The 27,854-nt window shown below is 41.4% G+C and overlaps 1 protein-coding gene across 2 annotated transcripts in view; it reads right to left on the bottom strand.

Annotated features, from left to right (window-relative positions):
- Window positions 1–10,280: 10,280 nt before the first annotated feature.
- SETBP1 (SET binding protein 1) overlaps window positions 10,281–27,854 on the bottom strand; it is a 323,214-nt gene continuing 305,640 nt past the window's right edge. The window contains exons 4-5 of one of the 2 annotated variants that reach the window (XM_045020887.1): window positions 26,219–26,389; window positions 10,281–15,984 (exon numbers count right to left, since the gene is read on the bottom strand). In XM_045020887.1, coding sequence (XP_044876822.1) covers window positions 15,419–15,984; window positions 26,219–26,389 — 737 coding nt within the window. In that variant the 3' untranslated portion in view covers window positions 10,281–15,418. The remainder of the gene's footprint in view (window positions 15,985–26,218; window positions 26,390–27,854) is intronic. The other variant, XM_045020888.1, reaches the window with a different exon arrangement.

Below are 27,854 nucleotides of genomic sequence, written 5' to 3'. Positions count from 1 at the left end.
AATTTCAGCTGGATACTGGCCTCCTTCAATGCGATACCTCCGGCTGACTTGGACTAGAGTACACTCTTTACAAAAAGCAGGCAGAATCTAATAATGTACAGTGAGAGCATAATGCAGACTATAGGAAAATGTGACCTCATAGTAATCGTCCTGCAAATAACAGGTGGAATCATTGATGGACCTATTCTCCATGAACTTGGACCCTGTTATAGTCGTGGCCTTCACACCATCCTCTGGCAAAGAGTTCCACAGGTTGACTGTGTGTTGTGTGAAGAAATACGTCTTTTTGTTTGTTTTGAACCTGCTGCCTATTCATTGCATTTGGTGACCCCTAGTTCTTGTGTTATGAGATGGAGTAAATAACACTTCCTTATCTACTTTCTCTACTCCGGCCACGATTTTATAGACCTCTGTCATACCTGCTACTCCCTTAGTTATCTCGTTTCCAATCTGAAAAGTCCCAGTCCTCTTAACCTCTCCTCAAATATTAGTTATTCCATACCCCTAATAATTTTTGTTGCCCTTCTATGTACCTTTCCCAATTCCAATATATCTTTTTTGATAAGGGGGGGACCAGAGCTGCATGCAGTATTCACAATGTGGGTGTACCATGGATTTATATAGAGGCAATATGATATTTTCTTTCTTGTTATCTATCCCTTTCCCAATGATTCCTAACATTCTGTTTGGTTTTTTGACTGCTGCTGCACATAGAGTGGGTGTTTTCAGAGAACTATCCACAATGACTCCAAGATTTCTCTCTTGAGTAGTAACAGCTAATTTAGACCCCCATCATTTTATATGTATAGTTGAGATTATGTTTTCCAATGTGCATTACTTTGCATTTATCAGCATTGAATTTCATCTGGCATTTTGTTGCCAGTCACTCAGTTTTGTGAGATCCCTGTGTAACGCTTTGCAGTCAGCTTTGGACTTTACTATCTTGAGTAGTTTCCAAATTTTGCCACCTCACTGTTTATCCCGTTTTACAGATCATTTATGACTATATTGAACAATACTACTCCCAGTACAGACACCACTATTTACCTGTCTCCATTCTGAAAACTGACAATTTATTCCTATCCTTTGTTTCCTATCTTTTAACCAGTTACTGATCCATGAGAGGACCTTCCTTCTTATCCCATGACTGCTTACTTTCCTTAAGAGCCTTTGGTGAGAGACCTTGTCAAAGGCTTTCTGAAAATCTAAATACGCTGTGTCCATTAGATCACCCTTATCAACATGCTTGTTGGTCCCTCAAAGAAGTCTAGTAGATTAGTGAGGCATGATTTCCCTTTACAAAAACCATGCTGACTCTTCCCCAACAAATCATGTTCATCTAGGTGTCTGATAATTCTGTTCTTTACTATAGTTTCAACCAATTTGCCTGGTACTGAAGTTAGGCTCACGGGCCTGTAATTGCCAGGATCGCCTCTGGAGCCTTTTTAAAATTGGAGTTATATTAACTATCCTCCAGTCATCTGGTTTAAATGATAGGTTATAATACTACAATATGACAGCATCTGCTCTTGCTGCCATGTCAAGTTCACAATGTTTAAGGAAGGTCAGAGGATAATACTCCATGTGGCTGCCTTACAGCTATGTGAGATCAGCAAGAAAGGTGCCTTCACTCTGGTGGGGTGCACTTTGAAATTCAGAGGTGGATGCTCGCCAGCCAGCCGATGACAGGTGGCAATTCACTGGGCACTCCACTTGGAGAGTCTCTTTAAGGAGATCAACTGGCCTATTGATACAGCTGATATGGCCACAAAGACCAGGGCTAGGAGTCAGAAGGGCTAGTCTGCCTGTGTAGTAGAATAGAGCTCTGAAAACAACTAAAGTGTGAAGTTTTGTTTTCTCTTGGAGGAGCGAGAGGTTTTGGAAAGAAGCCCAGCATGGTGACTGACTGATTCACGTGGAATTCTGAGACTAACTTGGGAATGAACTTTGGGTTTGATCTCCAGTGCCGACATGTAAGGCTAAACACACTGACTTTAAATAAATGTGTGTAGAGCTGGTTCAGCTATGCATTGGAAACAATTTGTTTGACAAAGTCAGCCCTTCTTTTCCATTCCAGTGTTCCCATCACAATTTTTCCAAATGTCTTCATGATTCAGAATGGCTTGATGAATAGTTTTTACAAACCTATTCAAGTTATCTACTGTTTGCAAACTACTTATAGAAACATGCAATTTGATTTTTGCAATGGTCATTTAAGTCACACGGTGTTGTTTCTGTTTCCTGATTGGCTGACCTCTCCAGAGGGGCAGGCAGAATTGGAGGAATGGGGAGGTTACTCTAGTCTTCCTGTGCATCTTTTCCATAACCAGGTTGCTTGGACTGGGCACTGTGCTCTGGGTTGGGCCCCAAGGACTAAATCTTTTTGAAGTGAATGCAAGTTTTGCTACTGACTTCGGTAGGAAAGGGATTTAGTCCTAACGGCCGGTGATATTGTGCTACTTCCTGCAGATTGGGGGCGGAATGATCAGTGGTGTTTACCACAATTCCTGCACATTTCTCTTTGTTCTGCACTTAGGGTGAACTTCAACCCTTTGTAGCCATCACAAGTCTTATGAAAGCCAAGGGGTCAAGTTAGATGTCAGAGGTTCAGAGGCCTTATGTTGGCCTTCTGTCTGGGCCTCTTTATGAGATGTCTTCCCAATGACACACTAAACTGGACACACGCCCTGTAATTTCCTGTGGCACTGTCCATAACGTTTCACTTTTCCCACCCACTGCTCTTATTTATAGACAAACAACTTAATACCTAAGGAAACTAAATAATTGTTCTGGAGCAGGTGGAGGGATAGCTCAGTGGTTTGAGCATTGGCCTGCTAAACCCAGGGATCTGGGGCAAAATAATCTGTGAGGGACGGTACTTGGTCCTGCTAGTGAAGGCGGGGGGCTGGACTCAATGACCTTTTGGAGTCCCTTCCAGTTCTATGAGACAGGTATATCTCCATATATTATATTATTATTTAGGTCTGGTAAATTTACCCTAAAATGTTGCCCAATGTTGGAGGTAAAAAAAGAAAAGAAAATCCCAGCTGACTGAAACTCTACAAATCTATCCATCCTAGACAGATAAAGAATAAGGGAATACCAAAACAGATTTATCCCTGCCTTTGGCCAAAGATTTCCATATAGTCTGTGTGTGTCTGGAAACAGTGACAACCCTAAGTGAAGGAATGAGTCACTTCCTTAAATTCTAGACAAGTCATATGAAGTAACAGGAGTTCCTCCGATATGAGTTCATCCTGAAGCCGTCGTCATAGGAGAAAGGGAACCAATTAGGAACCCAACAAGAATTCATGACATATAGTTTTATTGGAAAAGAATATTGGGTTTGGAAATCAGATACAATAGATGCTCCTCCTGTTGCGCCGACAGATGAGAATAGGTATTATGCCTAACCAACTCGCCACTACCATCACATCCTTTTTTCGTATGGGCAATAGACCCTTCTACCTATTTTGGCAGGATCTTGCCTTAGTGCTGCCTTATGACCCTTCAGCATCTGTTGGATATTGTATTCGGGATGCTCATAAGTAAGGTTTAAAAAGGCAGCTGTATTGCTGACCGTGTCACAAACCCATCTACTGATTGGCCACACCCTCCCTTTCCAAATAAAGGATGCCACTCTATAAAAACAAAGGCCAGGGGCATTACTGATCAGTTTTCCCAAGGGAATTTCTTCAGATTTCAAAATTGACTTTGGCCTTGTTGATGAGACCATCCCAAACTAATGCTGATGAAACAGTAATACCTCACCAGCATTTAGTCCATGTGTAACCTAGTGCATTTTACAAAGTTGTATTCATGTTGGAAACCCTCATCCTAACCCATACACATAATAATCTGCATGGGGGTTACAGAATGTGTATCTGCCATGTTTGGGTCAGGAAGCTTACTCACATTTATGCAGGCCCTAGCTGCAGTAGGTCCTGCCCCAGAAAGTCCATGGAATGGTCTCTCCATGGATTTGCAGGCAGAAACAGATGTTAACATCTGATTTCCCCCTCTGCAGACAGGGTTTTTCACCCTGAACCAAGCACTCTGGAAGTCAGAATTTAGCCCTTAGTAAACTCAGTGAGTGCAATTATGGGTAAAATACACTATAATTCAAGTAAATTAAGCTGGCTAGAGCTAGTTTTTCCTCTACGCCCAAACGGAGGGATCAAAGAGCACCATCATCTCTAGATCTTCTAGCCCTGGGACTTACATGAGCAAATTACTTTATGATAAAATATGACACTAAAATAGGAGCTAGTGGGGACATAGCATGACCTAGAGTCAGTAGACAGTAGGCCCAGCTCTTCCCATTGGCCTGCTGTGTAACCTCTGCTAAGCCACTTTACCTCTCTCTGGCTGTTTCCTCTTCCATCCTGGGCCCATCTTGTCTATTTAGATTGTAAGCTTGTCTTGTGTTTGTATAATATACAGTATATGGTATAATATATACTATATTATAATAGATAAAATATAAGCCATTGTCATTTTCCCAAGTGCCACCATCAATACTTACAATTTTAATGGGCAAAATTGAATCCTCTATGAGGTACAGGATCCCAAGAACCATGTTTCAGATGGTGAAGAGCAGCAAGGGCCTGAAAATACTGGAGATGATTATTGTCCACTATCTTCTTCCATATACATTGGTTTACACCAATTGCAAAGTGATTTGATCCCCATAGTGATCTGATAGCATTTTGCATAAGGTGGCAAATCAGACCCACTCTTCTAAGGCGAAGACGTGATTTTTCTTGTTCTGCCTGTTATTTCATTTCATGAGACAAAACTTCCCATGCCTTGCACAAACTGAAGTCTAGGTTTCTGCTGTTACAAAGATCCCCTAGCAAGAGATAAACAGTGGGGTTGTCAGCTGGATATTAAACTGCTGGGTCTGGTTCCAGAACCCCCCTTCCGACCCGCCCCATTTAGGAAACTCTGGATGCTTATTCCAAATCATCACACCATATCATTTAACAATGTTTGGCAAGTTTTATTTATTAAATATTTTCCAACAAAAGCCTTTAAGGCAACAGAAGAGTAAAGCGTAAAATACATTTGACTTAATTGGCAGCAACAGACTGCATGCGTCAGAAGGAATTAACCTCCAATAAAGCAGGATGTGCAGGAAACACAATGTACTTTTTTGATATGGTCTTTCAAAGCTACCATTTCCTGGAACAGAGGCAGATACACAGGTTGGCTGAGACTGGGAAAGGCTATGCGATTTATGTGCATGCCGCTCTCACACACATACACTTCTAGGAGTCTAATGAGAAAATTGAACATTCTGTCACTGCATCAGGTCATTATGCACAATGTACTTTGTAATGATTTTCTCAGCATCTGAATCTAAGTCAGACGGAACAAAGTTGGGGTTTCCCCCTCCTCCTCTTTCTCTGCTTCAACCACAACATCCTTGCTCCATCTGTGCTCTGAATCTCAATGCCATTAAACCTGATGAGTCCAGTGACAAGAATGTCACAAAGACATTCTCCTGGACCAATATAACCCCCATCCAAGTGCTTATGGGTGGGATTATCAAATGCACCTAAGGGAGACAGGAGCAAAGTCTTTTTGAAAGTGAGACTTTCAAAAATCCAACCCTAGGGGAATGAATACCAATGTTTGAAAACTATTGAGAGGTAGTTTAGCAGAGAAAGGATTTCATTGCATGTTATTTTTGAGGCAATGAAGGATGGGGGTAGTGGCAGCATCTGGCGGCAATAAACGAAGGAAATAAAAACATCTTATTCTGGTTTTAAGACTCATTTCCACTATGCTGCGTATACTACACAGTCTCATTTTTCATGGTTAAAAAAATTAAGAAAATGGCAAACCAAGACAGAACATCCTGTTGTGAACGCCATAATAAAAATGAGCTCTTAGATCGCACCTTTGATACAAGGATCTCCCAACCCTTTACCAATGTTAATTGACACTCCTGCAGAGTCAGCAAGCATGACAAATGGTAAACTGAGGCAAACAGAAAGACTAGAGCTCCACGGAAGTCATTGGGAGCAGAAATGGGCCAAACCACTCAGTGAGATGGGCATTTGGAAGACCTAACCTGTGTCTTGATGTATCAGTTTGTTTTCATTTGAAATAAAAAGGTGTAAGAATAAAATAATAAAGATGAGAAAGTGGCAACTCCAGCAGACCCCATAACACCTGGAGGGTGGAGCCTCAACTAATATAAGTTGTCCTAGCTCCCATGGGGAAGATGCTCAGCTGGGGTAAAATGTGAAAGCTCTGTTGATTTCAATGGAGCTATGACAGTTTACACCAGCAGAGGATGCGCCCGTTGTAGGCGCTGGCTGTAAGGAGGGTTTGGCACAACTGCAATCTTTGTTACCACACCTACATCATCATCACATGCTGATCATTGACCAGGATTGTGGGACACCGGTAAGTGTCAATACTTCAACTTGGAAAGATTAATTACTTTAAAAGAAATATAAATAAGCAGTTTAAAGAGAGATGGTTGTGGACTAATGATCATTAACTGCTCTACATTAAGACTGGGGCTGTTTAATGAGAATAAATAATGGCTTATGTGTCAGCTTGGAAAACAAGTGATAAAATCCTCCTAAGTGAGCAAGCTGCCTCCTCCTCTCCCTGATGCAACCCTCATTTTTTATGCTTTCTCCATGACCTACATCTTTATACCCTTCAGTCTCTCTCCCTCTCTCCCTCCCTCCGCCAAATGTCCTTTCGTGTCTCTGAGCTCATTTCTACCCGTGCGTCCTCTTCAAATGTGCTTTTTTCGCTGCCTTCTTGAAAACAGAGTGCTTTTCTTTGTGCTGCTCTGCCAGATCATCATCACTGGCTTCCTTCACAGCTCACTTTTAATCCCTTTTCAAATTGCGTTCCTGCCATGATCACAAAATTACCCCCCCCCCAAAATGTTCTCTCTCTCTCACCTGCCTTTACCTTGTCAGCAGTTTGGGGTTTGTTCATCATTTGTCTGCTTGAAATAGGTATAGTTTTGGTACACAAAGATCATAACAGGGAAAGGGAGAACTGTAAGAGACATTTGAGTACACAAATAACAGTACAGAAGCATTGGGTGAAATCTTGGCCCCAGTGAAGTCAGTGGCAAATCTCCCATTGTCTTCAATGGAGTAAGGATTTCAACCATTATATATAGCTAAGCTTTAAAAGCCAGATTGGAATTGTCCATCACATGGATGCGTGTGGTGGCACACCAGAAGTCTCCTCCCTCACCTGCCACAAAATGCTTGCATAGGTCACCCAAAGGCCAGTCAAAACAGTTGATCGGGGATTTCTCAACCCTTATAGAGCAAATCACCTGTAAAGGGCCAGGAAGGCATCAGGGCCATCCCACAATGCAATGGTCCATAGACCAAGGCCAGCACAATAAAGGACAAATCCATGCTGGCCAAGTGGCTGCTACAGAATTCACCTACCTTCTGAGCACCAAACAACGAAGGGAGTTGTGTTTCCTGGGGCACAAATGGTATCAGAGTGTTGATGCGGTTCCACGCTTCCCACTACATAGGGCTTTGTGCCATTTGCACAATCGAGCCCTCAAAATTTGTAAGACTCACAATAGGTTCCAAAACAATGAACAGATGTCCTCAACCTCTAATGTACCTTTCATTCCCTAAGAACCTGCCTCCATACTTGCTTGCTAGAACCCTGCCACTCCCCAGTTGCCCAATTCTGATTTCATTTTAGTAGCCTCATTGACTTTACTGGAGTAATGTGGTTTCAGAACATATTATTTGTTGTCTTCTGTCTTCTAGCAAAACTCTATATTCTTTAAATAGTAGGCTGTCTCTTACTGGCCTCAAAGTGACAACAATACTTTGTACTTCTATAGCATAAGTCATCGAAGGGTCTCAAAACATTTTTCACAAAACATTGTTTGACAAATGGGAGAAACAAAGCACAGAAAGATTAAGGGGCAGCTCTTCAATGGCTGCAAACTGGTATTGAAATCAATGGAGTTTGCACAAGCTAAGGATTTGGTCCTAAATGACAGAGTAGCTCAGTAGTACAGGTGAGACCAAAGTCCTGGGGTGTAATCTGGTCTCCACAGACGTCAATGTCAAAACTCCATGCAATCATCGTCTGTTGTGGGGAACATTGCCTAGTGGTCAGGATTAGGCCCTATGGGAGTGTGGTAGGGGAGCTCAGGCCCTTGCACTCCACTGGGCTCAGGCCCAGGGCCTTGTGTGGCCTACAAAAGGGTCTGACATAAAGGAGAACCTTAAGACTGCCCTCCTTGGCCACTTCCGACAACTTCTCCAGTGTCCAAAGTTCACAGTCTGTAACCAGAAAATGTAGAGGGGGGGTCAGTTTACTGCTTGACACCTCTTCACGGCCAGGTATGGCATGGTGGCACTCTCCTTCTTTCCTCTCATGCCAGCTCAGGTCAGTTCCAAGTCTCTCTCCTTCTGGGATAGTCCATAAACGAAACAAGGGAAACTAACACAAACAAACTGAGTATTTGAGAGGGGGAAATGCCTCCCTCTCAGGGTGTATCAGAAGCAGGTCCCGCTTCCCTCTGGGAGGGACCTTCAGGCACTTGTTGATAGGAGAGATCCTGCTTTCCCTCAGGAGCTGCAAGGTAAATGTCCTTTCTCTTCCCTGGTCTGCCCACAAATGAGCTGCTCTGCCCCTTTTAACTGCTCCTCCAGTCTGTGAATCTCTTACAGGTGTGTGTGTGTGGAGGGAGTGGGGGCAGGGGGGAAGGGCTGGCTGAGCCCAGAGCATCTCCTTAACCCTTTGTTGCCCTGTGTGGGGTTTGTATACCCTCTCACACTCCCACAGATTTCAGCAGGGCCAGCTTTCACCCTTAGTCTGTTAACTACTCTAGTCTAATGTAGGAATTTGTAGAGCCATCTCTGTAATAGCTATTGATGGGCAGGAAATGGTTCTCCTCTCCATCAAATATTTTAGAGAATTAAAAAATACTGACCATCCCAAATGGGAACAAAATCATTAATCTAAAAAAAAAAATTGTGAATTAAAAAACTGGGGGGAAAAATCAGGTCAGGTCAAGCAAAATGTTTCATTTAGATTTCAACTTTTTCTTTCAGTACAATTGGCTTAATATTTTTTTTAAAAGTCATTTTGGACTGGAAAATTGGAATTTTTCATATTGAAAATGTTTAACTTTTTAAACACTTTAAAAAAATTCCTCACTTTCAAATTGGGAGATTTGTCAAAACTGACCTTGTTCCCTGTTTTGGAAATGGTTTCAGTTTTGAACTGGCATTTTTCAAGAAAAAATGATTAATCAAAAATTTCTCATCGAACCTTCGTGTTTCTAAGCATCACTAATATATTAACGCTTTCTAGAATAAGCCTAAAAAATCAACCTCTAACATCTCGTCTTATTTTGTCATACCAGTTATTCTCACAGGTCACATAAAAGAAAGACCTAGAGGTCATTTAGTACATCACTACCAAATCTTAGTCATGCAGATTCTCAGTTCTCTCCAAAGGTGTTGTGTAATGGGTTTTATTTTCACACCATGGTTTCTATATTTCCTTGTAAATAGTAGTTCCTGGCTTAAATTTTAGCTCCGTGTTGATGTAGTCCTCTAATTGTACATATAGGGCCAAACATATATGTTTTTAACATGAAGCTGTTCGCTAAAAATGCTAATCACTGCAATATCTTGGTACTCTGAAGGGTCTTGTCCTTGTTTCCACTAAGGTCAATGGGTGTCTTGCCATTGATTCAATGACAGTGGGATTGGCCTTACATTGTGTGCATGTTTGCTTGCACCCATCAAAAAAAGACAGGGTCATGAGCATCTAGTCACGCTGCTTATAGAACTTCCATTGACTCTGGAGTGCAATTTGTGGGGTGGTGGAGGAACTGGAAGCTCATTTGTGCAGATAAGTCCAGCGCCACTCTCTCCCCTTGGAAAACCCACAGGCAGTTGCTTTGGGGGAAGGAATCTCTGTGGGGAACCCAAAGCGAAGCTCTCAATACATTAGCCTATCGGGGGGAATGGATTTGCTCTCCATGCAAAAGGCTGTGCAGCCACCCACAAAGCTGGTGGTGCCCCGAGGATCAGCAGAGATGATGTGGAAACTTTGGGAGGCCAGGGTCATTCATGCTGGCCAGCAGGCAACTTTCCACACCTTGCTGGCAGTGCATCTTAATGGGATGCACTAGAAGTTCAACCTGGTCATTGGGAGCCCCGAGGACAGAAAGTGAGGGGCCAGAATGGGAGGAAATGCATCCTCCTGTCACCCATCCCTGTGCTACCCACTCCTCCCCCCGATCTGAGTCGCTCTCTTCCTTCAGCAAAGGTCATGGGCCACCAGGAGAGGACTCCATGGTTTCTAGAGCAAGGGATACCATGATGTGAAGGTAGCTGATCCATGTTTCCATGTGGTAGGCATTTTTCTAGGGGGCACAATCTGGGTCAGTGGGTGTTTGTGCCCCAGGAGTCACAGGCCTAGCTCTCCAGACACAAATTCTGAAGGGACTTTGGAAAATGAGGCCCATAACACATGACATTTCTTTCTTTCTTTCTTTCTTTCTTTTTTTTTTTTTACACTTTTAAGGACGTTCTGGAAAAAAAAGAGAACTGAAGCATGTTTTTCTCCATTACCATAAAGAGGGCTTGTGAGTGCATGGTATTGGTATCCAAAAGCTATTAAACTCCTCAGTGATGTGAAACAGATGGAAAATAAGACAAAAGAATTCACAACTCATGTTAGACTGAATTGAATTCCTTTAATTTCACACAATGAATAACATATGAATAGGATTACTTTTTTTCTTTTCTTTTCTTTTTTTTTTCTTTTTTTTTCTTTTTTTTTTTAGTTAAGTGCTCTACACTGTGCTAACCAGACTTGGTAGCCAAAAGACTGAGCTTTGTTTTAGAAAAAAATGTTTAAAAACCAACATCTAAGATCATGAAGGAGCATGACATTAAAGCATGCCAGATGTACCTAAGCCTCAAATAACACCAAGTCCATATCCATTTTTAAATGTACAAAAATGCTTCATGAATAAAAACTGTTACAAAAAGAACATTTCAAACAATGTACAAGGTTTTTTTCTCTTGCCTCTATATTCAATAAAATACAAATACATTTTTTGCTCTAAAATATGTTTACATACAATCAAAGTAGAACATGCAAATTACACTTTAAAAAAGGCTTTTAAAAACCACTTATGAATACAAACTAAAAATTAGCCAGCACAACTTATAGAACAATCTTGTGCCCCATTCGTTTGAATTTTTTTTTAATTTTTTGAAATACAGTATATACATATTTAACACTTCATGTGCATTTATTATTTTAAGAAATAGCTTAAAGAAAAAGAAAAAAGTAAAACAAACCAACATGGGATTGAACTGCTTTCCCCATGCTGTCCAATTGGCAGCTTTTTAATGGTTTTACAATTTTGTTCTCCCCCCCCCTTTTTTTTTAGTGTTTTATACAACCTAGAGAGACATCTTTAGGTTTAGGTTTCTCTTGTTTAAATGTGCTTCTAATTGTCTCAGAACTGCTGCACCTCATATTTTGGATGATGCTAGAAGGAAGAAGTATCACAAAGGCATGATCGGGGTCACCCCAATTCAGAAAAGCATCTCTTGAAGGAGGATAGTGCTTAAGCATATGCTTAAGTGATTTCCTGAGTTGGGGGCTGTGAAAAGAAGAGTTAGGGAGATCCTTGTGTATAGAATAATAATCATTATTATATATTTGTATTACTGTAGCACCTGCGACCTCTCTGTCACGGACCAGGGTCCCATGGTGCCCAGCTTAGTACAGCCAATATAAACACAATGAATAGTCCAAAACACTGTTGGAAAATGGAGAAGTATGGCCCCTGCTGCAGAATACCCTAGTATTTATTATTATTAGTGTTGCTGTGGTTTATTTCTACGGTGCCCGAAAGCATGCAAGATGCTTCACGCAACATTTAGTATTGGAAGGGCTCAAGAAACTGCTTCCCCTCTCCGCTCCCAACTGTCCCCTTTCCTTGCTTGATATAGTCATTCCTTGGAAATATGTGCTGAGAATTTAGGCAGTTCCTCAGTAAATCTTAATAGTGGTAGGGAGAAAAAAAATCAAAAAGCTCATTACTGGAATAACGTTGAGAAATAAACTTCAGGAGTGGGATTTTAGCCTGAAGCCCTAAAACTAAATCCTTTATGACCTGCATGTAGTACATCACCTTATAATATTATTCTGTCAGCAACTTGCCTATCATCTTTATAGACTATGCAACATGCAGAACACAAATTCTGAGTGCCACCTAGCAACATTTTCTGCCTGGTTTCATACAAATTAGCATGCTAATCATCCGCCACCCAATATTGGTGGCGCGGTGCTGTTCTTTGGACAAACAGCCAATGCTGGATCAGAGCATCCTTGCTTCCTACCATGTTCCATTGCAAGCTCTTGCGATGAAGAAACAAATCCTCAGTCATGCTAGTTAAAGCCCACTTGACCTAGACAATGTGTCACTGTAAACTCTTTGGAAGCTACTGTTTGGATACCTACTGTTGATTCCTAGTTGTGTCCTTGTACCGATGTGGAACCCTGCAGGGAAGAGAAGCAGGGGAGGTAGTCGTGGCGGAGTGTAGGTGATCTTCAGCATTCTGCCTGTGGGCAGCAGACTGTACATTTCCTTCAGTTGTTAGCAACAGTGTGATGGGGCAGGATTTCGGCCACCCCCTCAACCCACTAGTTCTGCCCTCTTGGGGACATGAAGCACTGAGTTGGCTCCATAGTCTAGTGCTCAGGGAGAACTAACTCTGCATTATGCTTGGATGCTGCGTGGGAGGTATCTATGTGAATGGGGGGCAGCACCTCTGTAGGGACAGCCAAACTTCAGGACACAAATTCAGCCCTTGGAGATACACGGACACCTCCAATGATCTTCAATGGGATCCACATGTGGCATCCAAGGATGAAATTTGGCCCTTTGAGACCTTTTCTCCACTTGCTAAGCATGCAACCCTCTGTTATGCTAATGGGGAAACAGAACACTTGAGTATGAACCTAGGATCCGTCAATGCTGGGATTAGTTTCCATTTACAGTTTACCTGGAAAACAAGAATACACTTTTCTTCTGCATTTAAAGAGACACTGTCAACGTTTGAGGCCAAAAGGTGTGGAAAAAAAATAATTCCTTTAAAAATTAAATACCAATACAGTTGCTTATGGGGGGAGGGGGGGGATTTAAACATTTCTCTGCAGTACCAAGACTTCAATCAGCAACACTGCTCTAGTTCATGAGGACCAGAAAGCAAAACTGATGGTAACAGAATGAGAAACTGACCACGCTACTCCTAAACTGTGTGAATTGCAAAGGAAATAATAATAATATTAAAAAAAACACAAAAAAACCCACAAAAAGCAAATTGGTAGAATAAATGGTGCAAAAACAAATTAGGAACAGAATCCTATGGTCCCTCTCACTGGTTTTAATGAGACTTTTAACTGAGTTAAGACCACAAAATTTGTCCCTAGATTTTTGAAAAAATGCATTCCGTTTGAATAATCTAAGGTGCTATAACAGAAGTAAGAAAAAAATCAATCTTTAAAAAGAATGAGCTTTATGTTTACAGTGTCCCTTTAACACCATAGTCTTGATATGATTCTGTACATAAAGAACAGAAAAGAAACACTTTCTTCTTTCGGAGAATATTTTTATTTATTTATTTAGTGTCATGCGATTTGAAATTTCCTTGGCGATAAGCCACATCAAAGGTTTCTCAAACTAGGGAATCGTTTAATAAGTCCACTTTCCACTCTCTCGCTGGAATTTCCCTCACTTCCTCTTTTAACATTAATCTTGCCAGGCCAGGTGTTCAGAATCTTGGAGGAATTTAAAATAAAATAAAGTTGACGGTTCCTGTTTTAAAATTTCAACAACTGACTTTTAAAAAGTTTTATGACTGCAATGGAATAGCTTTTCATCTTCAGTCGTAGTTTGCTTGATGTTTTTAACTGGGCTGTGGATATTGATATCAGATATTTTATCCAAACTAAAATCAATGGCTAAAGTACAACTCGAAGGAGAAATTTACAATTGAAACTGACCATTTAAAGAGACGATTTGTCACACACAGTTTGCATCCATGCAGACTGATAGCTTTGTAATTACATTATGTACAAAAAAAACTTTTTAGTTTATTAAGGCAACCACAACTTGGAGAACTTGTCCAAAGTGGCATTAATAGAATTGCAGTGGTGCTCCCCTTTGAACATTATTTTTATTTTTCAGATAAGAACACTTATTCCTTTTTTGTCTTACGAAGTAATTGCCAAGAAATAACCTACTTCTTCATATGATTTTATTTTCTGTCATTTTTAAACCACCTACTTTAGCTATTTTCTTTTTAAACAACATACCAAGGCATTGCTACACAGTTCTGATCCAATCCCGCAAACATTCTGCACCTGGGATTCCCGCTGATTTTAATGGGAGTTCCTGGTGATGAGAATGAGCAGGATAGGGCCCTTCCCCGCCCTTCATTTTTGGTGATTTTATCCATATTGTACAATATTTTCTATTCGCCTGAAGTTTCTTGCTGTTCTTTACTGCTATATACTGAGCATGAAAACAACTTGGTGACTGGTGACCCCTTTGTTAACATGCCACTGGGAATTACAAAGTTGCTTACCAGAAAGGTGCTACCATTACTGAATATCCATGTACACCTTATTTTAAAACATGATGCTATTCCATCATTCCTCAGGATAGCACTCGGAATGAGCGTGTGTGTGCATGTAAGGCTGTATTTGTGTATTGCCTATATTGCAGCTAGTCCTTGTAAGTAGGCAAATAACTGAGAAAAAAAAGTATAGCTAGAGTAAGATTCAGGCCCTTTGGGATTATGATGTCCCCAAAGCCCAGCAGGTTTATAAAACTGAAAAAATTAAATGAATTCAAACAGATCATAACAGAGATCACAGTTGAGGAATTTACATTATTTTTTTTACAGTGAGTTCTACTATGGTATAGCTATTCGTAGTTGTGCCTGACCCACCAAATAAAATCAAAGTCGGGTATGCAGCTCTAATGATGATGTTCAGTTGCGTACTGAGAAGATAGCCTTCCGCTTGCAAGATATGAGAACAGCAATGCTGAGATGCTGATTTGTTTTGGACACTCTGCAAAGTGGATGATCTCATTAACTTTGAAATTCCCCCACCCACACCCTGCTCCTTTTCCCCTTTTCCTACATGCTAGTGCCAAAGATGACGATGATGATGATGATGATTATTATTGGTCCATCCTAATTGAACGGTTATGGCTGCCATGCTACTGAGAAGGAGAGTGACTCTGATGCTGCTTCAGGCATCAAGCAGAACCTACACCATTACACACTTCAGTGTGTCGGTCAGGAAGTGCTCAGCACCCGATACTGGCATTCCATTGGATGTGTCTGTACTAGGGAAGAATTTCACTGTCACTTCCTCTTGCTTTCCGGTGCCTTTTCACTTTCACTTCCTCCTCCTCCTCCTGATGCTGCTGCAGATGTGGTTTGTTTTTCCTCTTTCCAACTCGTGGTGTCCGGGAAAGGGGTGGGGGTGGAGGAGGCGGCGGCAGGGGAGGAGGGGGAAGTGGTGGTGTCTCTCGAGCCATGTTTATTACAGCCTCAATGGTGGCCATGACTGTATCTTGACTGGCTGCTTGCTCCAGTATTAAAGGGTTCAATGTGGGTCTCTGACCTCGTTTGCTGGGAAGGTCAACGCATTTTTCCAGAACTGGCATTTGGTCTCTGGAGTCTTCGTCAAATGAGAAAGGTTGCTTCCGGGGACGTCCTCTCCTCTTCTTTACGAAGTTATTGCCTGTCTTTGATTGTCTCTGCAGCCGCTTGGCTTTCAGGATTTTGTTCACGTGATCCAGGTTCTTTTTGGTGGACAGGATCTTGGTGTAGTTGCACATCTTGCGCACCTCACACTGGATTGCTTCGATTTCCCGACGCTTGAATCTCTTTTTCAGTGGTGAGCTGGCTGCGAGGAGAAAGGGAGAGAAACATCCACTGTTAACACAAAAACGAATGAAAACTGTCTCGCTCCTCCAACCGTTAGAAAGGCAAAAAGCTGGTGGTTTTGAACGTGTTTAATAGGGCAGAATGAAATGATTAATAGTAAAGGATGATGATAAATAATGACAGAAAGATGGAAACCAGCATAGAAAAAGCAATTAAAAAAAAAGAAGACGACAAGATTATTTCTTATAGTGGCTGAATCAGCCATGGAAGAACAATTGTTATAATCTTTATTGCCCGTTTAGATAAAAGACTTTAGGACCCCGACTACACAACAGTCCTCAAAGATCTATCCATCTTCGTGTCCTCTCTGGAGCAACCTGTAGTTGCCAACCTGCTTTTCATTCCTTTTGCCTAATGACCTGTGAAACTCCAAAGCAATAAAGACTTCACTGCAATATGTTTTACAATGGGCTTGATTTAACCCCACTGCTGTATGGGAACGCCATGAAGGGGCCTGCTCTCTGTTCCTGCTCTGATGCCTTCCCGTGGTGTTGGAGGGCATGGTAGTGAAGAGATGCCACACTGATTTAATGTACTAGCTGTCAACCTTGGTAGGACTGGTCACCAATCTGGCATACATCACAAAATCTGCACACATGATGGCTTCACCCTGCCCTTTAATGGTCACTGCAATATCCATTGCAGTTGAGAAGTGACAGGAATCAGTTGTAATGACTATAAAGGAGACTCATTACTGAAGCCAGTGGACATAGACTCTGTGGTTCTCTTAAGCTCCCAGACTTACTAGCACACTTGTGCTCTTTAATATCACCACCCTAAGCACTGACCTGAACTAATCAGTTGTAAAATTGATAGCTGTCTACACTGAAAAAGTCAGAGTCAACAACAGTTGCCACATTGCAGTATCGGAGATACTACAGTAAACGCCTACACTTAGAGAGAATATGACTAATTTCTCAGATACCAGAGCAGTAAGGGTGAGTAAATACTGTCTCTTTACTGCAAATCACTGTAGATTTTTTGTAAGTTACATTCTGTAATATCGGGTGGATGGGAGAAACTCAAAAACCATTCATAAGTACGTACAATCAGAGAAGCATCCAAAACACCTCATTAAAACACCTTTTCTCAAAATGCTTCAGCACTAGTTTTCTGGGCAGAACAAGGAAGTGAATGTGCATATGCAAAATTTATTCATTGCAACCCCCCCCCTAAAACTTACCAGAATTTCTAATATTAGTACTTAGGTGCAAGACTGTCATTCAGTTCCCCTACTATACTTGTTTTTTTAGGACAAATTGAGAACCTATATTGAAAGGGACAAAGAATCCCGTGGCACCTTATAGACTAACAGACGTATTGGAGCATGAACTTTTGTGGGTGAATATCCACTTCATCAGATGCATGTGGTGGAAATTTCCAGAGGCAGGACACCACACGTGTCTGACAAAGTAGGAAAGTCTCTCCTGTGCCAAATACCTTGGACAAGTCACTTTGGGCCAAATTTCTAAAGGTTTTAGACAACTGAAACTGCAGATAGGTGCCTACTAGGATTTTCACAAGCACCTAGGTATCTAACTCCCATTAAAATCAATGAATGCCTAGGTGCTTTTGAAAATCCCACTAGGCCCATATCTAGCAAAATGGGGGTAAAAGAACTTCCTCACCTAACCGGGGTGTTGTGAAGATATATACATTTAAAAGATTGTGAGGTGCCCAAAGATTACAGTAAATGGGGGCCATGTAAGTACCTATGATGGTAGATATTGTTTTAATATTGAATTTCCATTGGATTGCACAGAATTTTGCCCTTACCAAATTAAGCATTTTTTTTAAAAAACTGTCACTAATAATGCTAATTTCAAAATCAGGAAAATGTTGCTTGTATACTTTAAATATAGCAATAATAGTGACAACGATCTTAGGGCTAAATTCTGTGTTCACTTGAATGGGATTCTTGGCATCAGTAGGATTGCATGGGTCGCATATAACACCAGAATTTACGTAGTGGTACTTTCTGTTTTTTAAAGGTCTGTGCAAACATGAACCGATTAGTCCAAATGACACCTTGGTGAACTAGGTAAGAATTATTAACTCAGTCTTGCACATAGGGAAGTTGAGACCCACAGAGTCTGGTTCTGGTCTCTCTTACACTGGTTTTATGGTGACTTATCTCCACTGACTGCAAAGTTGCTAGGGCCTGATCCAAGGTTTATTGCAGTTAATGGAAAAATTCCCATTGACTTTCATGGGCTTTGGATCAAGCCCTTACTCTTAATTCAGACCACTGTAGCTTAGATCAGAATCTAAGACTGTAGTTAAGTCACTTGCTCCAGATCACACGGCGAGTCATTGTCCGAGCTGGGAACAGAACTCAGCAGTCCTTTGCTTAGGACACTCAACCGTATTAAATTGTTGAATTGTTCTTCACTAGATGGGGGCTTCAGTACACAGTTCATAACTTGCTCACAGGTTATGAGTAAGTGACTATCCCTTTGTGAATGAAACAGAATGTATTGATTAACCTACTGAAATAATGTGGATTTCCTTTTGCTCCTAACCTATCTCTTCTGCACTAACAGAAAAGAAATGAGAGAATTCAGGATTTTGTAGTAAAGAATAAAATATATCCCACTAAATTAACCTCGGTCCATGTCTACTTGCAAACTTAATTTACACCTGACTGTCAAGCAGTCGCTTGGGTTTCAAATCCTGGAAGTTTCAAAAGCAGCCAAGATTTATAGAAAGGTTCACTTGGGGGTTATCACTCCCTTCGTGGATAACAGCCCAATCCTTCTAGCGGTAGTTTAAAATAAAGTTCTATTTTAACATTTTCTGTAGATAACCAAGAACAGTCAAGTGGCAGAAAACACCACTTGCTTGCTCTGGGATACACCAATTTCAGAGTAGAAAACTCATTCATTGTCTTTCCCCTTTGGAGAACATAAATTATTGGCTCATATAGCACCAGGTTGCTTGGATTCCACGAAGAGCTTGCATAAACAAACCCAAGTTACAATGCAAGAAGTAGGAGTGAGTCATAAACAAAACACAGACATATGCTCTCATATAAATAAAGACCTGGATGGCCAACTTCCCAAAGTCTGGTTTTCATTAATTACAAAACAAAATATATTTTCCATATGTAGCCCACTCTTCTCCCCCCACCCCGCCAAAAAAAAAATCACTGACAGTTTGTGACTCACAGAGGACAAAGAAAAGAGGAATGCAGTCATTTTGGTAACAAATATAGAAAGGCTGGAAATGAAATATCCAAACTGCTAGGGAAAATCCAATTAGTTGCACTAAATTCCCTGCAAGTATTTTGGTTACCCCTAAAAAGTGTAGATTAAGTGTTCTCAGGTTGAGTCCTGGTAAGAGACTGATTTTTATTTCCTGGCCTGATTACATGGTCTAAGACATGATCACATCCCTGTCACATGGCAAGAGTCAATGTCAACTGACTCCAGTGGCTATTGTTACATCTTCTAGTATTGCCAACCCCAAGCATTTAAAACTCATGAGATTGGCTTTAAAATCTTTAAAAAATAAATAAATTTGAGGTTCTTTTTATTTGCTTTTTTAAAAAAAAGAGTTGTTTTCTGGATTCACTCAGATCACATTTTCAAGCATTTCTCTGCAACCAGGAGGCTAGAAACTGAAATTTAAAAAAGAAAAGAAAAAGCTGAGATTCTCATGTAAGCAAGTAACCACAAAAGGTGTGGATTTTAAAAATATCCCAGATATTGCAAAACTTGAGATAAAATTGCAAAGAGTTGGCCACATTCTCTTCCCTTCCTTTTCATAGACTCATAGACATTAAGGTCAGAAAGGAACATCGTGATCATCCAAGGCTGACCTGCACACCGCACGCCACAGAACCTCACCCACTCCTGAAGTCCTCAAATCATGGTTTAATGTCATGTTACAGAGAATTCACCATTTACCCTAGTTTAAACCTCCAAGTGACCCGTGCCCCATGCTGCATAGGAAAGTGAAAAAACCCCAGGGTCTCAGCCAATCTGACCTGGGGAGAAATTCCTTCTTGATCCCAAATATGGCGATCAGTTAGACGTTGAGCATGTGGGCAAAACCCGCCAGGCAGATACCTGGGAAAGAATTCTCTGTACCAACTCAGAGTCCTCCCCATCTCGTATCCCATCTCCAGCAGTTGGGGATTTTTGCTACTGGCAGTCACCAATGGGCCACAGGACATCGTAGGCAGTCCCATCATGCCGTCCCCTCCATAATCTTCACAAGCTCAGTCTTGAAGCCAGTTAGGTTTTTTTGACCCCACTGCTCCCCTTGGAAGGCTGTTCCAGAAGGTTACTCCTCTGATGGTTAGAAACCTTTGTCTAATTTTGAGACTAAACTTGTTGGTGGACAGTTTATAGCCATTTGTTCTTCTGTCCACGTTAGTATGTAACTTAAATAACTCCTCGCTCTCTCTAGTATTTATCCCTCTGATGTATCTATAGAGAGCAGTCATACCTCCCCATAGCCTTCTTTTGGTTAGGCTAAAGAAGCCAATCTCTTTGAGTCTCCTCTCATAAGGTAGGTTTTCCATTCCTTGGATCATCCCAGTAGCCCTTCTCTGCACCACTTCCAGTTTGAATTCCTCCCCACCCCGCAATCAACTGAAAATAAAACAGCAACCAAAGCTCTCTGAGGATTATAATACTTATCTGCCAATAACTGCTGTTGCGGTGCCTCAGTGACTTTCTGATCATCCCACGCTTATTTTTCTCAAAACAGTTGTTTTTGAAGTGGGCCGTTCTGCCACTGAGGTGGATTTTTTTTCCCCTTAATGAGTGGATGGACACGTGATGGTTATCAACTCTTATCAGCAGCATGCTAGATATCCTCGAGAAGCAGAGATCTGGTGTCTTCCTTGGTTTTGTTTAGATACCTTCTCTTCTTCCTCATGTATAACTAACTCCTGGGCGGTTTGACCTTGGAATTGACTGTTAAGTTGGCAAGTTGCCAGCTACTTTCTGTTGGATTCTACTGTTTCTCTCACTTCCAAGTGTTAGGATGCCTGTTAGAATACTGGACTCTTTTACTGTTTCAGGGCTATCCTCAGGAAGCCAGTCAGATGTTGACATGAATGGTTTTGCCCTCCTACTCTTGTAGGTTCTGAGCTGGTATTCCTAATAATACACTTTGTGCAGGAGGTCAGACTAGATGAGCATGATGGTGCCTTCTAACCGTAAAGTTTAGTAGTCTATGAGGTGTGTTGTGATATTTTATCAATTATAAGTATGCATTTCTTGAATATACCAAGGCCTATGAGGTAAATAGGATTGGTCTTTAACAAAACTTTTAAAAGCTTTAAAAATTTTCAGCGCATAGGATGGTTGGCTTGTATTAAATCTGTACGGGTTCACCTAGCTGTAGTCTCTATTCACTATGAGCCAGACTGTTGGGGAGCATCAGGGCCATTTGATTGCATATAGGATTTAATGAGGTGTGCTTGTGCTGATATATCAAAGAGAATTGTCAAAGGGAGCCACTTATGGACTGAGGAGCGTTATGTGCTATTAAGTCATCTGGAAGTGCTTAGTGAGCAAACTGTGATGTACTATGTACTCTTATATTCCTACTTGACATGCTGTACCATGGTTAAGCGTAATAAGATTTAATCTTTATAGTTATTATTATAATTTGTTATTTGTATTACTGTAGTGTCTAGGAGGTCCACTCAAGGTCCAGAACCTCAAAGTGCCAGGTGCTGTACAAACAGAGAATAAAACAACAGTCCCTGCCCCAAAGAGCTGACAAACTACGCAAGAGCTTATCTTTGCGGTTTGATTCACATAGATCAGCACCCAGTCCCAGGGCGGTTAGAATACTTATTTGGATTCAGTAGTTCTTTTGCATCCTTTTTCCTGTATTTACTTTATCCTTCACCTTTAGATCTCTTTAACTACAGAAATGTTCTCTTCTAGTACCACAAAAGGGATGAGGCAATAGCACTACTCCAACTGAGTGCTGGCCTTTGGAGCAGGTGGGGCCATCCAAGGAGATGGTGCAGCAGGACCATTGCCTATGTGTTGCAGGGAGCAAGGGGAAAGATTGTGCTGCTTGAGATACTGGTGGGTTGGCTCTGCACTGCCCCTAATGAGGGCTTGTATCTATTTGGAACAATCTGGCTAGAGACTAGAGACTAAGCTAGGTGAACCAGAACAGATTCAATACAAGCCAATCTCAACCACCCATCCTATGTGCTGAACCTTTTTAAAGACTTTAAAAGTTTTGTTAAAGACACAACCTATTTACCTCATATCCTGGTCCATCCTACTAGCCTTGTGACTCTCCCAACCAGCCCTGGCAGCCTCCCTATATACCTTCCTCTTTCCTGGATTGGTTCTGCAAGGCCCACTCTGGGCAACCATGCCACTACTTCTCAAAGGCCATGCAACGTCAGACGGGCCTACAGAATGCAACCCAGAATGGAGGGAGTTTGATTACAGCACCAGTGAGGCTGCTGGTAGGAGTAGGATGTCTTCTGACCTTCCCACGAAAGGAGCTTACCAAATACTTGGAGGCAAGAAATGAAGGAGAACAAATACTGAACTTCCCACACTGTGAAGAGGAGCTGTGGGAGAGGAACACAAGGATGGACTTAGGCATCAATCTCAAAGAAGAGATGTTAGGTGCACGTTTCTTCCACTCCACTCAGAGGAGCTGCTAGACAGGAGAAAGACCTTTTACTTCAAAGATAATGAAGAGCCACAGGGAAAGAGCCAGAGCCCATTGAGGGTTCCGTTATAGCGAAGGCCTCACAAGGTATGGATATTAATTCAGATAAGGACCTTCAGTTCTGGACTAGCTGTGTGAGGTTTTCCCATGGCTAACAGAGACTAGCTCTTCACAGATGCTACTGTGCCCTGTACAAGTATAGGAAGTCCTCACTTAAAGTCGTCCCAGTTGTTTCGATGTTAAGTTGCAGATCAATTAGGGAACATGCTCGTTTAAAGTTGTGAAATGCTCCCTTCTAACGTTTGGCAGCCCCCTGTTTTATCTGCTGCTTGCAGGAAGAGCAGCCTGTTGCAGCTAGCTGGTGGGTGGTTGGAACCAGGGTGGACCAGCAGCCCCCCTATCAACTCCCTCATCAGCTCCCCATTCCCCTAAATTCCCTGTGCAGCAGCTGTCCCTCCCCCCACTGCCATGTGCTGCTCGTGCCCTCTGCCTTGGAGCTGCTCCCAGAGACTCCTGCTTGCTGTACGGGAGGAGGGGGGAAGAAGGGGGCTAATGTCAGGGTGTCTCCCCCTCCCCTCTGCTCCTGCTTCCCGCTTACCCCATCTTCCGTGGAGCAGTTGGGGGCCACACCACGGAGGGAGGGAGCTTCTAGGCAGTAGCTGCCTTCTCAGGTCTCAGCAAGCTGATTTAATTAACAAGGCAGTGTACTTAAGCCTGGGGTCAGCTACTTAAAGGGGAAATGCACATTTTTTCTCTCACACACAGGGTGTTTGTTTCTGTCTGCCCTCCCTCCTTTCCTGCTGCCTTGTAGAGTGTTGTGAGAGTTAACCCTTGAGGGCTCAGTCAATTGCTAGTTCATTTAGCAGTAAGGCATTCCCTGGGAAATATCCCACCCTCTGACTCCTCCACCTCAACCAAGCTTCACAATCATCATCACTGTGTACCAGTATTAAACTGTTTGTTTAAAACTTATACAGACTATATATAGTCTTTTGTCTGGTGAAAAATATTTCCCTGGAACCTAACCCTCTCATTTACATTAATTCTTATGGGGAAATTGGATTCGCTTAGCATCGTTTCGCTTAAAGTCGCATTTTTCAGGAACATAACTACAATGTTAAGTGAGGAGTTCCTGTACCCTGGTTCAGGGGCAGCCTGTGAATACACACCATAAAGTCTCAGACCAATGTCACATCCACCTCAATGGGTCCTCTTTCCAACTGAGCCCTTACACACCTACTCCATTATTATCCCACCCTCCAGATACAAACAAACCTGCCTCCCCATAAGAAAGTCACCATAATTAAAAACAACAACATAATCAATTGAATCCTTCAAAATACATTTTTATGACTTGCAAGAAAACAAGAAACTATTTGGAAAGGGCTGGAGTTTATTTCTCTTCTCTCCATCTGCACAGATGCAATGTCGCTCTGTCTCGCAAATAGAGACAAATTGAAATGGCTACAGGCCATGTGAGGAAGCCATACCATATTGATATGACACGGGGAATAGCTTCTGAGGCAAAGGGGAGAAGCTTTGCTTAAGCTAGACATTTCCAGTGCTGGTTTAAAATGTCTGAATCACTCTGTTACATGAAGAGGTGAGCACAGGTTCATCATACTGTTGGGGAGTTCACCACTACCTCCCTAACTTTATTCCGGAGAGTTTTGGTCTCTCTGTAGCACTAAAGATCATTCTTAACGACTGTCATTACAGATCCCTTTGGAGTTGCCAGAGGCCATTTACAACAGCATAGTACAGAGAACAGTGTTTGCTGAACAGCTGGGCTCAGTTTGTAGACTTGGTTTGAATCAAGAAGTTTTCAAAGAGCTCCCCATTAATTACAGGAAACCCACAGTACTGTCCTGTTTTCCCATTAACACAGTTTCTTTTGGTTTTCACTAAATTATTTCAACATCTGGGCTACAGATAAACCAACAATTTAATTAGACTTCTGACAATGGAAAGAGTGAACTATGCAGACAAGCGTACACTTTCATCTTGCAACTGATCATAAAATATTTGTGTGCTTTCATTCTCCTGCATTAAAAAAAAATAATCTGCCCGTAGCTCAGCTCTTTAATACTTTCCTGTATATAAACAGAGACTCCTGAATATTTGATACAAAAAGGTTATCTTTACAGAAACCACTTTATGCATGGAGCCCTTGTTTTCATTATTTATCCAAGATGAAGGGATTCGTTTAGAAGCAAAGTACTTTTGCACTTTAATGGTGCTTTACATTGGTCAATTAAATAACCAATTCTTGCAAAACTCTGCGACAACGGTTACTATTTATTATACCCATTTTGCAAATGGGGAAATTGAGGCATACCAAGGTTAAGAAACTCTTGAGGTGTAGGAAGATCTCTGTGAAGGGCTGTGTACTGTGGATTCACTATTACTGGAGACGAGGGTTAGCCTAAGGCCTGGTCTAAACTAGAAAATTAGGTTAGTCTAAGTTGGTCAGAGGTATGAGAAATCCACACTCCGAGCAGCGTAAAGTCGACCTACATCCCTGTGTAGACAGTGCTAGGTCGACAGAAGAATCAGCCTCTCAGGGAGGTGGATTACCTATGCTGATCGGAGAATCCCTCCTGTCGGCATAGGTAATGTCTACACTAAAGTGTCACAGTGGCACAACTGCAGCATTTTAAGTGTAGACAAAGCCCCTAGTCTTGTCACATTCAAGTCATAATGCAAGTCCTATCTCTTTACGCAAGCTTCCCAGATTAACAAAGACGATGGGCAAATGACCTAGCTACATTTCTAATAGAAAGAAATCATCATCAGGAATGATCTCATTTGGAACAGCAGCACAGAACATGGGTGGATTGGAAAACAATTTCAGAGAGAGGAATAGATCCAATGCTACTCTTAATTACTTATTTCTTCTGCTTTACTTTTAAGGCTCTGTCCATTGCACCAGGTGCAATATATAAAACCACACTAAAATAACCTGAGTAGATGTGATGACTGCCATCTTGGCCAACATACCAGGAACTCAACCAGGGTACTCCAGAGCTAAGTCTATTTAGCTATGGGCTGTAACAACTCATGTCCTCTATGAATGGGCACAGATGAGTGCTTGTGACACACATTTACCAGTGGATTATATACACAAAAGGCTACCTCAACTGCTTCTTAGATATTCATTGAGCATTTGGCATGGTGGGAACATTAAATGAAACTTGCTAGATAGCAAGCAATGAATGTCAGGGCTAGAAATAGAGCCCAAGAATCCTGACTTCTAATCCATTGCCCTAACCACAAACGATGGCACTGCTTATCTCATTATTACAATGGTGCTGGTATCCTGTGATTAATATAGCTCTAAAGAGCTCAGACACCACAGTGATAAGAAAACGTTAGAAAAAACAGGACCTGATTATCCTATCGATTACGCACACCAGCAAGTGGTACTGAAGTCAGTAATAGTTACACATGCACAAATTTTTCAGCTAATTGGACTCTGGCATTGAATGGATAGAAAATAGACAGAAGAGACAGAGGGAAGACACAGTTACCTGCATCAGATGTTGCTGACGATGAAGGTAGGAGCGATAACACTGGCGTTGGTGGCATTGCAACATTTTCAACAGCTGCTGGTTTCCTTCTGGTCATCATGTTACAGGCAGAACTTTCTATTCTACTATGAAGTGAAGTCTGGTCTGCTTTTAAGTGGGGACTTGTTATTCCTGGGGATTATAAAGAAACAAATATTTGGATGAATAAATATGAAGTATACAAGATTGCTGTGCTAGGTATCTACTAGAAAGGATGAACTGTTGCTCTTAGTGTCCCAGTATATTTCCATACTCCCCTAATAGGGTGTGTAATATGGTTTTGATATTAGCAAGGATCATGATTTTTATTTGTTTTTAATAATTTTGCCTCAGGATGTCCCATCACGGTTCTCTATAAACAATGCTCAGCTAACAGAATAATCCCAGAAGTCTATTTTTTGCACAAAACAAATATATACAAACACAGGCATGACCACATGGCATTTTCCATGTATCAGTTCCCCTACCTACTGTGTCTGCCACATTCACTTATAAACTTCTCTGTTATAATCACTTATTCATAGATCCTGAGGCCTGAAGGGACTATTGTGATATCTAGTCTGATCTCTTGTATTAGATGGGCCAGAAAACTCAGGATGTACCATCACAGTTCTCTACCAGCATTATTATGTGATGCTAGGGAAGTCACTTGAACTAAACTTTTCATATGTGGCCACTAATTATGAAATGTGTATTCCTCATTTTCTAGGTCTGACTTGAGACCCTGGCATCTGATTTGGAGAAATGCTGAGCACTCTCAGCTGTAACAGAGGTCAATGGGAGCTGTGCTTTAAACATAGCGCGCTATATAATGCTAAGTACTCTGAAAAATCACTTCCAAGTGTCTCAAATTGGGCACTTTTGTCCTTAATTTCTCTGTGCCTCAGTTCCACCTGTGTACAATCGGGATAATAGCACCGCCTCACCTCACCTCCCAGGTGTGTGCTGAAAACAAAATCATTAATGTTTGTGAGGCACTCTGATGCTATAGTGATTGGCACCAGAGAAAAGTCCATGAGATGGCCCTGAATAAAATGGAGTAAATAAGGAGGGTTTGAATAACGTGCAGTATATAAGTAACAACATGGGGAAAACAAAATGTTGACTAGCTTCTCATTAAATGAGCACTGTCCATCCTGTTCACTAAAAGAGGCAGGGTTCCTATGGAAAAAAAATAGTCTATGATCATGTAATTACACACCACACCATAATCCATACACACAAGGGGGCTGAATTAAGGTTGCACAGACAACCTTAATTCTGGCATTTCCTAACTTTTGAGTGCATGGCTTTGCAAACTTAATGTTTGTTTAATATAGTTTTTGTATGTTATATATTTATTTATCGCATGAATGTGAGTCTCTATATAAATTGTTATGTATGTGTGTGTACATATACATGGTATATAATAATGCTAACAACCTCATGAAGTCAACATCTGGTTATAATTAAACTGAAGGGCCTATATAAAAAGCTGTATGAAAACATGCAGCTGTAACCTGTTGACCTCTATTGATAAAAAAAAAGAAAAAAGTCTGTGAAACTGTGCTTCAGCATATCAAGGGACAGTCATTCATTTTTCAAAGGTAATCCCTCC

This window comes from Mauremys mutica, chromosome 6 (assembly GCF_020497125.1).
Source record: "Mauremys mutica isolate MM-2020 ecotype Southern chromosome 6, ASM2049712v1, whole genome shotgun sequence".
Lineage (NCBI taxonomy): Eukaryota > Metazoa > Chordata > Testudines > Geoemydidae > Mauremys > Mauremys mutica.
Note: the sequence above shows the minus strand (reverse complement) of the source record. Positions and strands in the feature narration are given on the sequence as shown.